General features: G+C 39.9%; 1 protein-coding gene across 1 annotated transcript; it reads right to left on the bottom strand.

The window, feature by feature from the left end:
• Positions 1–1,283: 1,283 nt before the first annotated feature.
• LOC104896566 (hypothetical protein) lies at positions 1,284–11,385 on the bottom strand. The gene is made up of 3 exons (XM_010683328.4): positions 11,057–11,385; positions 10,771–10,973; positions 1,284–1,811 (listed from the first exon to the last, which is right to left on the bottom strand). Exons 1-3 carry the CDS (start codon positions 11,147–11,149, stop codon positions 1,508–1,510), a joined length of 600 nt encoding a protein of 199 aa, XP_010681630.1. The 5' UTR covers positions 11,150–11,385; the 3' UTR covers positions 1,284–1,507.
• Between the last annotated feature and the right edge of the window lie 832 nt (positions 11,386–12,217).

Below are 12,217 nucleotides of genomic sequence, written 5' to 3'. Positions count from 1 at the left end.
CACGGGGTGGTGGAGGGAGGGGAGGGGCTGCCAGGGTGGGGGAGGGGGGCTACTGTTATGGTGGACGGGTAGGGGAGGGGTTAAGGTTAGAAGTTATAGGCTAGGGTTAGTTAGAAGTTAGGTTAATTAGGGCTTAGTTAGATTAAATAAGGTTTAATTAGGGGTATAACCATGAGAGTTAATCGTCGTTAGTCATTAAGGTCATTCGAGTGTATCATTATGAAACTTAATGGTATCTCGTATATTTTAAAAAGTGGGGCGTATCTCTTGAAAATTCTTATAACTCAAGAATTTGGTCAAAAAACCATAAATACTATTTACAAATTGCACTTTGACTATCGTTTGAGGTGTGTACATTAAAAAAAATAGTCACGCAAAATCTTATTAGACTCATCTCAATATGTATTTTATATAATATATCTACTTTCGGTAGCTTTGAGTGAAACATTACTAGAGATATTAATGCTAAGAGTTTTACATTGTTATGCGTTAAAGTTAAAGTGTAACACTCTTTTATAACAATCCGTCTTGTATAGACCCGATTCACACTAAATGCTAAGAGTTTTACATTGTTATGCGTTAAAGTTAAAGTGTAACACTCTTTTATAACAATCCGTCTTGCATGGACCCAGTTCACACTAAAAATAGTATGGACCAGGCTCAGGCACGTGACCGGTTAAGAAGTATTCACTTATACACTATATCAAAAATAGATACACTATATCAAAAATAGATACACTATATGACACATAGGTACACTATATCAAAAATAGATACACTATATCATAACTACGGTACACTATATCATACAGAGGTATACTATATCATAACTAGGTACACTATATCCTATAGGAACACTATCATAACTAGGTACACTATATCCTATAGGAAAATATTTACTTAAACGCATTACAGAAACATACACTATACAAAAATAAATACACTATATCAAAAATAAATACACTATACCAAAAATAGATATACTATATTATACATAGGTATATTATATCATTTTAACATACACTATATCATTTTAACATATACTATATCATTTTAACATACATTATCCTAAACTCACGTGATATGGATCGGGTGCACACTAACTAGTGTGCACCGGGTTCATATTAGTTTTCTTACTTTTATAACCATAGTCAAAGACTCAATCATAGCAAAGCCAAAACCTGTAGCCGTCAAAAAACCAGTTTCCCATAGTGGGGAAGATAAGAATGAAGAAAGACACCAAAGACCGATGACGAGATTGGCATATAGCTCAACTGCTGAAGTACAAGAACAGGGTGATCTAATTTACTATAAATAGAATATATGAAGTTGAGAAACTAATGCATCATTTTTAACCAAGTTAAATCATTACATATATATTTATATATATAAAAGATATCTATTATCTATACTACATACCAGTACCACTAGGGAGCCCTATCCGACATCTCCCAAACCTCGGTTATACAATCATACAGCCAAAACTGTGTCAATTACCAGAACATCATTATGGCTTGCTGACATCACCAGTCTGATGATGGGGTCGGTGTGGAAAATCTGAAGCTGCCATCCCAATTCCTTCATTTTGATGTCTCTGCCAGCCACCAGTGTCAGCCTTCGAGTGGATCCAATAATAGACAACTGACCCGGCCATCGACAACAATGTAAGTGCGGCTGCAGCAGCAAAAACTCCCTTGCGGAGAGTAGCACACGATATATCTGCCCCACCAAAGATTCCTCTATACCTAGTGTGATATGCATTTCTTACTGAACCTGCTAACAAGCAAGTTTCTGCACCCAGGAAGGTCACCCTGCATTGTAATCCGAAAGATATAAGTGAGCAGCAAATAAAGAAAGCAGGTACTTATAATCTGCAAAGTCGAGGAACAGAATATTGAATGGGGTTTGATCTTAAAGGTAACTTCATTCTATCTTTGATAGGAACAGAATTACATCATCACAGAAGAATATTCATGCCCCTTACTGCTTGAGAACAACCCAAACAAGGGCTGAGATGGGAGAAAATATAGCGGATAGCAAAATCTGAGGACTCTACTCAGCCCTACCTAAATAATCGATCCTAATATACCCACTGAACACCACTTAGCTCAGTACATATCAACTCGGACAATGGATTTGTCAACGCTTCATCCACTTAACTACAGCTACCAAGATTGTTATTAACAAATCCATAAGCTACAAGGTTTAGAAAACAGGACCAAGAAATAAAATGTTTAGTAGGGTGTGTCCCCATGGACAGAAGTGTCTAACCAAATGTATCACCACGGAGAAGCATAAAAACTCTTTTTTGAGTCTCTTGGAAGCACCTTCTTTATCTTTGCAAGGATATGGACAGGTAGGTATCATCAGTGCCTGTTCATCCCTGAGCCGATAAGCTAATTCGAGGACCAGGGCCAGGAGCAAAGAACTGGTCAAGCAGGCCAGTCAAAGCCAGGCCGTCCATGCTTTAGTCACACTGGGCCCACTATTAAGCCCATTAACAAGCGGCCTGATGTTTTGACCACTAATCAGCAACACATGAACACTTGACTCGGTACATGTATGCAAGTGAAAATTGTACATCTTTCGGCACAAGTCAATTTGAGTCCATTTCCACCATGAAGGGTATTTGCAAAATTTAAATTTTAGCTTTTGGTAAAAAAAGGCACATGACACATTAAAGGCCTCAGGGAATCATCAGGACCAATTGATCTCAAATATGTCCTGATGAAGAAAGATTATAGAAACAGCCAGAGATCTGTTTCTTGGAACATATAGATCGAACTTAGTTCAATTCTTCTACTCTTTGCTGTAGTTACGGTATCCAAAAGTGATTTATCCACATAAATTAGGTGTAGAATAGGGATTCCAAGTAACATAAGCCAAGACATTACTAGATTGGCATTACTCAAGGAAAAGATACAACCCCCCCCCCCCCCAAAAAAAAAATAAAAAATAAAAAAACCCACTCTTGAATAGTTTTCTCTTCCTCAACCTTGGTTTTTCACTATTCTCCCTTAACTCACCTTACTACCACAAACCCCACTGTGAGCATACCTCAAACCACAACCAAATCATATAGAGAACATCTGTGATGAATCAAGCCAAGCCACCCATTAAGCACGTGTACTCCGAGCGCCACAAGAAAGGAGAGGATGTTTTATAAAAACGGTGATAAGAATGACGTGTTGAGGGGTCAGGAATATATTAGAGTTCGTTAGGATAGAGTGGGCTGATTCCAGAGTTTGTTGAGCAAGGGAGTATAAATAAGAAAATGAGAGGTGGATAGAGGTAGACAGATATTTGTAAAGAGTTTTGCCTTTTGGGAGAGTACTGGGTCTCTCGAATACTCACTAAACTATTTTTCTTTTATCAATCAAACACCATCAATCTTTTGGGTTACTTGCTTGTTTGGGTACTGGTTTGTTGTTGTTTTGTGCTGTGGTGACTTATCGCGCACGGAGTTCATCTCACTTGGTATCAGAGCAAGATCATGGCACCTCCAACAACCACGCAAAGATTAGAGCAAATAGAGGATCAACTCTCTAATCTTGATTCCGTGGCCAGGCAAATGAGGTTGGATCAGCCAAAGTTCCAAGAGGAGGTTAGGGTGGCAATGGAGAGTCGACTAGGATGGTCAAACTCTCCGGTTGAGCGTCCAGCGAATAGTGTGAACAGGGGATTTGTGTTTGATAATGAGGTCCATGAATTCATGGCTGGTGGAAGAAGGGGTGAAGGGGGCAACGGAGTTCGCGGGGATCTAGGTGGCTATTTCGGAAATTCCGACAGCGGGCCTCACCGGGGAAATGGTCCGGGAGAGGGAACATGGCGTTATAGGAAGTTGGATCTACCCCTTTTCAATGGATCTGACCCGGATGGGTGGATACTCCGAGCTAAGCGTTATTTTAACTTCTATGGATTGAGAAAGACGAAGAAAATGGAGGCAGTCGTGGTGTCCATGGAGAGTGACGCTCTAAGGTGGTGACAGTGGGAGAACAAACGCCGACCTATACGACTATGGACGAACTTGAAAACGTTCATATTGAGGCAATTTCGGCCAGAGCATAGTGGAACCCTTTATGAGCAGTGGTTGAGTACCGAACAAACGACCAAAGGTTCAGAATATCGCCGGAAGTTCATTGAGATGGTTGCTCCACTCGAACACATATCAGAGGATATTTTGATGGGAAAATTTGTGACTGGTTTGAAGGAAGAAATTAGGCCTGAATTAAGGTTGCTTAATCCGCTCAACTTTGAACAAGCCATGGAGATCTGAGGAGAAAATCAGAATCAATAGGTTGGCACATAAGAAAGGGACGGTGGGTTTTTCTAAGGCAAGCTCAGTAACTACGTACAATAAGGGGAGTGGGTTTATCTCTTCTTTTTCCATGCTCTGAACACCACTTTTGCTAAGAGCTAGGCCTCTTTTGGCTAAGAGTTGAGCCTCTGAATCTCAGGCTTCAATTTCCACACCCAAATCAGTCCAGAATTTTTCTCAGCGATTTGGAGAAGTAAAACGCCTTAGTGACAAGGAGTTCCAAGAAATGAGAGCGAAAGGCCTATGTTTCAAATGTGACGACAAGTGGGTGGTAAGCTACCGCTGCAAACGCAAGGAGTTGAGCGTGATTTTGCTCAACGATGAAGAAGATGACGATACAGATTACGATGGGAGTGAACCACCGCCATCTCGAATGGAGGAAATTTCGGTCGAGGTATCACTTAACTCTGTCATTGGATTATCTAGCCCTAAAACTATGAAATTGTTGGAAAAATTGGGGGAACGTTGGTGGTGTTGATGAATAATCCGGGAGCAACCCACAATTTTATCTCTAAATTTGGGCTTACTATCAATGTGGAAGTTTTGGGGTGTCAGTAGGCAATGGTGAAGCTATACGATGGAACAGTGTTACCTAATTCCCTAATTCCCCCGCGAATTGCGAGTTGAGAAAAGCGAATTATGGTCGTTTTGGTTCATTTTTGGCTCATTTTGGGCGAATTGGCGAATTCAAAAGGCGAATTAGATAGCGAATTAAGTAACACTGCCATGGAAGGTAGGGTGGTGGGGGAAGAGTTTTTACTTCTGGAATTGGGCAATTCTGATGTGATTGTGGATATACAATGGCTAGAAACATTGGGAACGGGAACACTGGTGGTGAATTGGAAAACATTGGGAACACTGGTGGCTGGAAATAAGGTGAAACTAGTGGGGGATCCGACCTTAGCACGTTCAATGTTATCATTGCAGGCGATGATAAGAATGATAAGAACACTGAAGAAGGAAAGGGGTGGTTTATGGGCTGTGATTAATCGGGTGGAAGGGGCATAAGAACATGGGGAAAAGCCGTTGGTGAGCGAGGTGCCAGCTGTCCTAGAAAGCTTGCGGGAGGAATATGTTGGGGTGTTCACAACTACAACTGGGCTGCCACCGGCTAGCAGGTATAAGCATGCTATCGTGCTCAAAGTGGGAAGTAATTCGGTGAGCGTCCGACCTTATCGTTACCCACAATTCCAAAAAGACGAGATTGAGAAATTGATTCAAGAAATGTTAGCCGCTAAAATTATCAAAGCTTCAAGCAATTCCTGTTACTCGTGAAGAAGAAAGACGGATCTTGGCGCTTTTGTGTCGACTACTGTACTTTAAACAAAGAAACGGCACCGGATAAGTATCTTATACTAGTGATTGATGAGCTCTTAGATGAGTTACATGGCTCCACGATTTTTTCCTAACTTAATCTAAAAGGTGGCTACCACAGAAGATACCCATAAGACTGCTTTCCGCACACAAAAGGGGAACTACGAATTTTCGGTGATGCCATTTGGACTCACCAATGCTCCAGCAACCTTCTACTCCCTCATGAATGATGAGTTTTGGCCCTATTTGCGGAAATTCGTGCTAGTATTTTATGATGACATCTTGGTCTATAATAGGACCGAACAAGAACATGCACAACATTTGCGGGTGGTGTTAGACACGCTGGCTTAGCATACTTTGTTTGCAAACATGAAGAAATGTGAGTTTTGGAGGGCAGAGGTAGCCTATCTAGGGCATGTGATATCTAACAATGATGTCGCGGTGGGCATGGATAAAGTAAAAGCTATGTTAAAATAGGTGGAATCAAGGAATCTACGAGAGTTGTGAGGTCTTCTAGGACTCTGACGTTACTACCGTAAGTTCATAGCTAATTGTGCCCACATTGCACAACCGTTAACACAGCAGTTGCGGAAGGATAGTTTCGGGTGGTCCGCAAAAGCCACAGCAGCCTTTGAACAATCGAAATATGCTATAACAACGTCACCGGTATTGGCAATGCCAAATTTCCACAAGATGTTCATCATAGAAACGGATGCATCGGGGTACGTGTAGGTGAGGTATTGATGCAAGAAGGACGACCAATAGCATCTTACAGTAAGATTCTTGGCTCTCGATCACAGCATAAGTCTATACACGAGAAAGAATTGATGGCGATATGTTTGGCGGTACAAAAGTGGAAACAACATTTACGGTTCATTACCCAACAACGTGAATTGGGGGTAGATTTTCAGAGGTGGGTGAGCAAGTTAATTGGGTTCGATTTTGAAATTCAATTTAAACCAGGTGCTTCAAATAGGGTGGCCGATGTTTTATCTCGGAAGAAGGTTGGGGAAATGGAGTTGGGTGTTGTGGTCACTTCACAAGACTTGGAGGAAGTTACGAAGGACGACCTTCTAGTTCGCACCAAATCAGAGGTTTTGGCAAAGGAGAGGGAACACCTGGGTTTCACTACGGTTGATAACAAGAAGCTGTATAAAGGTCGGTTTGTGATTCCCATAACCTCCTCTTTCATTCCACGTCTCTTAAGGGAGTATCATGATTGACCATTGGGGGTCATTCTTGAGATTTGACGACGTACTTATGGATGGCAGATTGGTATTGGGTAGGAATGCGGAAGGATGTGACTCAATATGTGCAACAATGCGCCATATGTCAACAACATTAAACTGTCTTTTGCAACCTTGCCTCTGCCGCCACTGGGATGTGACAATGGATTTTATTGAAGGGTTGCCACTCTCCAAGGGGGTGGATACTATCCTTGTTGTGGTGGGCTCTCAAAGTACGCTCACTTCATTGGTCTAAGTCACCCCTTTGCATTCACACGGGTTTCCAGCATCTATTATCTCCGACCGAGACCGAATCTTCCTAAGTATTTTTTGGCGTGAGTTGTTCCGTGTGCAAGGCACGAGTCTCAAGCGAATCACGACCTACCATCCATAGACCGACGGCCAAACAAAGATCGTGAGCAAGGGCCTTGAGACCTACCTACGCTGCTTTGTGGCTGGACATTCAAGAACTTGAGCCAAGTGGTTGCCATGGATCGAATTCTCGCATAATAATTCCCCTCCTCTCTACCAAAATGACTCCATTGAAGGTCCTTTACGGTAGAGATCCTCCCCATGTCTTACAGATTGGCCGGGGTCACACTCCTGTAGGCTCCTTACAAGAAATGTTGAAGGAGAGAGATGCGATTTTGGATGACTTGCATTTCCATTTGATGCGAGCTAAGCATAAAATGGAACTAGCTGCTAATTCGAAGCGAAGAGAGGTTCACTTTGACATCGGGGATAAGGTGTTCCTTAAATTACAACCCTACCGCCAACGTTCCCTAGCCAAGCGTCCCTATGAGAAGTTGGCTGCTAGGTACTATGGACCGTTTGAGGTGTTGCAACAAGTGGGAACCCAAGTTGCCTGCTGATAGCAAGGTACATCCAGTGTTCCATGTGTCGCTCTTGAATCGCGCCATTGGAGATGTTCTAGGAGGAGACCACATTCCAACATAGTTGACTTCGAAAATGGTTGTTGAACCAGAGGAATTATTGGATGTCCGTTGGGTGCAAGAGGGCAATAATTCTCTGAAGCACTTCTGAAATGGCAGAATTTACCCACTTATGAGGGTACTTAGGAAGATGTAGAGCTCACCCATGCTCGATTTCCTTCTTTCCACCTTGAGGACAAGGTGAGTTTTTGGGGGTGGTGTATTGTGATGAATCAAGCCAAGCCACCCATTAGCACGTGTACTCCAGGCGCCACAAGAAAGGAGAGGATGTTCTAGAAAAAGGATGATAGGAATGACGTGTTGAGGGGTCAGGAATATATCAGAGTTGTTAGGAAAGAGTGGGCAGAGTTTGTTAAGCAAGGGAGTATAAATAAGAAAATGAGAGGTGGAGAGAGGTAGACAGATATTTGTAAAGAGTTTTGCCTACTGGGAGAATATTGGGTCTCTCGAATATTCAGTAAACTATTTTCCTTTTATCAATCAAACACCATCAATCTTCTGGGTTACTTGCTTGTTTGGGTACTGGTTTTTTTGTTGTTTTCTGCTGTGAGGACTGACTATGCAGGGAGTTCATCCCAACATCCTGGCCATGACATGGGTACAAGCACAGCCCAATCACCGTGAGCAAACTATCGCTCATTTTGTAGATCAGATCTGCCTATTAAGAAATAATCTCGACATCGAAGTTAAGATCTAGAGTGAAGTTGGATGGAAACTGCCTTTACTCCTTAGGTGATTCTCCCAGTAAGTTAGGATAAGATGAATGATCGATTTTTTTTAAGCCATGCAGGTTTGCGGTACTGATGGTTGTGGAGACCTGGTCAAGTCAGGGAGAGGTAGGTTGGGAGAGGTGTATGTGACAAATTTGAGCAATGATGAGGTGAGTTTGGTGGTGATGGGTGTGTTGTTTTGGGCTTTGAGAGTTAGGAATCAGTGGAGAATGAGGGCGGTGGTTGTCTCACTGTGGTGAGAGTGAGACAGGGGACAACCAGGAGGGTGGAGGCGGCGGTGAGCTTAACAAAGAGGCTTGGGCTTGGTGGTGTTGTGAACCCAAATTGTAATTTGAAGTAATACAAGTCCTGGGCTGGAGGGCAATTATGATTAAGGCAATTGGGGTAACTTCATTTAATCAAAACGGGAAAAATAAGAGCCAAGCAACAATAAAGCAATAGGGAATAAGAAGCAGAACAATAAGTCTCAAAGCTTAAATGTTTACACTGCTGGTAGGTTTACATAGAGGCTATCCTTCACAGTCAAGGTTTATGTTTCCTAGAGGTTTGGACAATAGACACATCTTATCTTATCCTTCGAGGCGTAGCCAAAGGTAAATAAGTAGTGGACAAAATGATTTTTGTAAGATCAACAGCTGCAGATAAAAACTGCTAAGAGGTTCTTAGTCAGGTCAAGAGTTGTGAACTTAAATAATAATGATATATTGGGAAGAGATGGAAATGCATGTCAAATTATCAGTTAATCAACTCCATTGTTTGTTAGTTGACATGAATCATAGTAATTGATACCTCATCCCGAAGATCTGAGGGCAAAATCTAATATTAAACACCAGAAAACTTTAAATGTTCATCAAATAGTGGAATCAATCTACGATCATATATCCAATCAAATCATCAAAAGCAACTATTAAGAGGCCGTATCACACTAAAAAGACCTAAAAAGAATTCAGAGCAAGCAATAAACACTCATGACAGGCATTAGTAGCGGCCTTCCATGCCCGACCAAGGAATTTCTTTTTTCCGACAAATACTAGCTGAAGATAACTCATCAGTTAGACAAGATGCCCAAACAAGAATTTTGAAACTATAAGAAAACTGCAAAGAGGATCTGACCTAACACCACCCCTCTCCCCAAGATAGACTTTAATATATATATATATATATATATATATATATATATATATATATATATATATATATATATATATATATATATATATGAAGAATTCACACTTACAACTTAACACTTGTCCCCAACATGTGATAACAATCCAGGGTATATTTGTCCAAGGTGGGGTCTTTCGGGCAATCAAGACGTATAGAACAACGCTGATCGCCAAAAAAGGCCATAACTAATGCTAAGAGACAAGAAACAAAACAGCCATGCTAAGAGTAATCTCATTTAGCTCATAGGCAACAATAGCAACAAACAAACAGCCATGTAATAATCTCATTTAGCCGATAAGCAACAACAGCCACCAGAAAAGGAAAAAAAAAACCAGGCATTCCACATTGCACCTAAAAATTAAAGTTGGTGCTAATTCAGACATAGAATACTGTAAAATACATTTATAGCAAAGTGCGCAACAGACTCGGAACCCTAACAGATTACTTGAATAATCCATGCAAAAGCTAATACTACAAACAGGACAAACAAGCCAAGTACACCAGCAAACAATTAACACCTAATTTTTCCCAAAAACTTTTTAAAAGTAATTCCATTCTTGAGAAGAAACCACCTACTAGAGCAGGAGCTACCTTTATCTCTCTATCTAAAATATCTGAAACCATTTCTCAAATTTTGGGTTTCAAAAAAAAATCGACATGGAGACATCGTGCTCAAACAAGGTTTCCGTGCAACAAAGATTAACACACAAGCAACTAATTGCCAAACAAAGCCATAGTACGGTCAGAAACAATAAACAAAGCAGTCCTTGTACATCAATTTGTATTCCCTTAAGCAGCCCAATCAACAACAGAAAACAGAATTCCAGATTTCACCAAGATATTAAAGCGAATTGCTAATTAAGACATACAGGAGTACACAACAATACAACCATAGCAAAGTTCGCAACAGATTGTAAAAATAACCCTAACCAAAAAAACAAACGGCTTTACTAATTATAGTAGCTAAGCATAATCCTTTCTACATCACTATACTTAGTAGCTCATTTACAGCAATAATATAAACAAGGCCAATAATCAAAGAAAAAGAAAAATGGACTGACCATGAGAAGATGAAGAAGAAGATAACACAAGTGGTGGAGCCACCAACGAGACCTTTCCCAAAACAAAGACACTTAGTAACGCCATTAACAACGAAATGGCTAAGTAGCAACAAAACAAACGCCGCTAAACCGTACAACGTGGAAGCGTCGGAATCGTACTTGCAGAATGTACGCTCGTCATACTGGTCGGGAACAACTTTAGCCTAAGAAAAACGATGACATAATTAAGTTAATGAAAATAGAAAATAGAAAATAGGAAAAAAGAGGAGAAAAAAAGGAAGTTTACAGTGCTACGACGTCGTTCAGCGCCGACAGCGAAGACGAAAGCAATGAGGTGAAGTGCGATGACTATGACAATAATCGACACTGAAACTGCCATTTTTGGTTTAGCAAGTTTGGGAACAAATTTTTCTCTTGCTAGTGCTGCTACTTTATTGACTCCAGAAATTAGAGCTTTAATTTGATTTGAGTATTTACAAAAGAAAAGGAATTATTGGAGTGTGGTGAAACACTTTACAGTTTACACTTCTAGGATGAAGTGGAAATGGTGACGGCAACCTGGAGAAGTGGGGTATCCTTCAAATCCCCGTTTCGCTGTCCATTCGTATAGACTACAGTCACTACTCACTATAGTATAAAGTATAAACCATCTTCCTTATTTTGGTGGCTTTGGCTTGCTTGTCCAAAAAAGTAGCCTCCGTCTCAAAATGAAAGATATAATGATTTTTAAATATAAGCATGATCTGAATTGATCTAATCTGAACTTATTTTTTCTGATCAGATCTGATTAGATCTGAAATAAGCAAAAATAAGGTGAACTGAACATAGCCTTCTACTATTTTATATTTCGTATTAGTAAAAAATATAAAAAGTTAATATTACGAATGTACACATCGTGGTGAATCTAACAACATGTCATGTATATTTTCTATATACATTAGTAAGAGAAGCTATTCAAAAAATTTAAAGTTTGGTCCCAAAATAGAAATAGGAACTACCATTTCGTTGTTCCCATGGAGGTCTTCATTGCTTATGATAAAGATTTTAAGGAAGTTAAAGCTTCCTCCTCTTCTTCTATTGATCCATCTGTTGGGCCCTAATGTTTCTGTTGTGATATCTTCCCTGGTCGTTCCTTTTTATGACTGTATATGTAAACCCCCATAATTTAATTTGAAGAATTTTATAAATATATTTAAGTATTTATATAGTTATATATAAACCCAAATGAGTTTGAAAAATGATTTGACTATTTAAAAAGGTTGACTATTTTAAAAGTCAAATGAAATTATTTTTCATGGCTTAATAAAATTGAAAATATTTTAATTAAGCATGTTTTAATAAAATTTTAAATATTAAAGTATATTGAAAAAGAAGTTTAATGGAATTGAAAATCCTAAAAGGATAAAAAGGAAAAGAGTCATGTTGATGATTAAAGTCTTAAGTTATT

The sequence above is a fragment of the Beta vulgaris genome, chromosome 6 (assembly GCF_026745355.1).
Source record: "Beta vulgaris subsp. vulgaris cultivar EL10 chromosome 6, EL10.2, whole genome shotgun sequence".
In the NCBI taxonomy this organism is placed as follows: Eukaryota; Viridiplantae; Streptophyta; class Magnoliopsida; order Caryophyllales; family Amaranthaceae; genus Beta; species Beta vulgaris.
This window is presented reverse-complemented; position numbering and strand designations above follow the sequence as displayed.

Bases quoted from the DNA above. Each gene is read 5' to 3' on its own strand.
- LOC104896566 (XM_010683328.4), bottom strand. From the start codon at position 11,149: ATGGCAGTTTCAGTGTCGATTATTGTCATAGTCATCGCACTTCACCTC. The intron at 10,974-11,056 runs GTAAACTTCCTT...CGTTTTTCTTAG, and splicing joins CTGAACGACGTCGTAGCACT to GCTAAAGTTGTTCCCGACCA. The intron at 1,812-10,770 runs GTCAGTCCATTT...ATTACAATGCAG, and splicing joins TTCTTCTTCATCTTCTCATG to GGTGACCTTCCTGGGTGCAG.